Raw genomic sequence first — 1,975 nt, 5'->3', positions numbered from 1 at the left:
GCTATTGCCAGCAGTTTAGCCTGAGTTCAATCCTTGGCCAGGGAGCTGACCCACATAAGGTGCAGCAGACCTCTCCTGTCTGGCCTGCTGCTCCCCTTAGTTCATTTCAGTAGGTCGGCCTGTTCTGTTCTCCACTCTGTCTCTGGTGAATTTCTCACCCCACACCCCCACCTCCAGCGTAGTAGCTATGCCCCAGTCTTGTATATATAAATAAAATAAAACAATAAAAAACAAATCTTTTTATAAAAGCTAATACTCCTGATAGTATTATGAGTACCAATGTCAATGTGATCTATTTTAACAAATGACAAACAACTCTTCTGTTAGTCACAAAAAATCTTGTTTTCCATAAATATCAAAGCAGGCTAAAAAGTGATTTGTTTAGATATTACATAACTTTAAGATAATCAGTTATACATATGGACTCTTTAATATTAATAAATGTTAAAAAGTACACAACTTTTTAAAAAGCAGTTTTAATAAAATGCTGTATTTTTAAATTCAATTATAGAATAACATTATACTTTAACTAAAAGAACAGCTCCTAAGGCAAAAAGCAATGTTATTTCTGTAAAGTAATGTTACCTCCAGACTCCATAGAGTCCCTGGATCTGGCATTAGTGGTAGAGACATCACTATCAGAGCTATTTTGATCATCATCTTCAGTATCTCCTAAAAGAAAAAAAGTAATATTCTAGTATAGTCTTTATTCTAATGCTCTGAATATTGGGATTAAAAACCAAACCAAGTAATTTAACATTAAAAAGAAGAATTTTTAGGGCCCTCCCTGGTGGTGCCGTGGGTTAAAGCACAGCACTAAGAAGCTAAGCCACTTCAGCATGAGTTCGATCCGCGCCCAGGAGGTGACCCACATGGCCCGCCCGCTGCTCCCTTCAGCAGTGAACTTGCACCATCTTCCTATTCTGTTTCCCACTCTGTCTCTGCTGAATCCTCACTGCACACCCACACCTCTGGCCTGTACCCCAGTTCTGTATGCACAAATAAATCTTTGAAGAAAAAAATAAATAAAAAGAAGAATTTTAATAATCAGATACAGAACTGCTATTTATTATAATTATTTTGAATCACAATATTCTAAATAAACTAAAATTGAGCTCGTTTGTATTCTCTCCAAAAAAAAATTCAGAGTAATATTTACAAATTGTATTTTGAGGCTTTAATGGAGAGTCAAAAAATAAACAAATCAGCATTAAAATTGTGGAAATATTTAACTTTACTGGGATGGCAATGAGTTATATATATATTTAGTGGATAAGTTCAGACAATTCTAGTAAATGATGCAAAGTGAAATTTGGAAGTGAAAGCAAATATTATATGACTTCACCAGATGAGTAATATAAGGAAACTAAGTGGATAAATGGCTAAACAATATAAAAATAACTAGTGGTCACTGAAAACCAAAATGAGGTTACCAGAGATGAAGATGGTGAAGAAATAAGGAGAGAGGATGAAAGGGGTTTAGTGGGTGGAGGTGGGTGTTTTGCTTTTCAGTTTAATAAAAAGGTACCAGGCAGAGAGCAAGAAGGAACAAACAGAAAGTGAGATGAAAATATAGTTATCACGAAAACATAAATACATGGATGTATATTTATATGTGTGCATGTTTGCAAAGTGGGAGGACATACATATGCAAACATTTCAGTATGCAGGTGACTAGTCTCAGATTAGGTGGGACTAAAAGTAGACTAAATTTACTGTACTATTCAAACAAGAGTGATAATGAGATTTTGGAAACTGATTATTTTAATATTATAATCAAAAACCAGCAGATACAAGAAAGTAAAAATAATATCTGTGCTTAAAATTATTAACTCAGACAAAACATGTCTAAATGAACACCAAGGCTATCACCACTCATATCCTTTTTTACCTGCCTACGTAACAGTTCAGATGAGCATAATTTTCCTGAAGAAAAAGATTACCTATCAAAATTGCTTCCAACATTAAAAAAAAA

The 1,975-nt window shown here is 34.2% G+C and overlaps 1 protein-coding gene across 1 annotated transcript in view; it reads right to left on the bottom strand.

The window, feature by feature from the left end:
* The window catches only part of TOR1AIP1 (torsin A interacting protein 1), a 39,112-nt gene that overhangs the window by 19,172 nt on the left and 17,965 nt on the right, over positions 1 to 1,975 (bottom strand). The window contains 1 exon segment of the mRNA XM_012728918.1: positions 586 to 672. Coding sequence (XP_012584372.1) covers positions 586 to 672 — 87 coding nt within the window.

Source organism: Condylura cristata, unplaced genomic scaffold (assembly GCF_000260355.1).
Source record: "Condylura cristata isolate star-nosed mole 26May11 unplaced genomic scaffold, ConCri1.0 scaffold00024, whole genome shotgun sequence".
Taxonomy (NCBI): Eukaryota; Metazoa; Chordata; class Mammalia; order Eulipotyphla; family Talpidae; genus Condylura; species Condylura cristata.
This window is presented reverse-complemented; position numbering and strand designations above follow the sequence as displayed.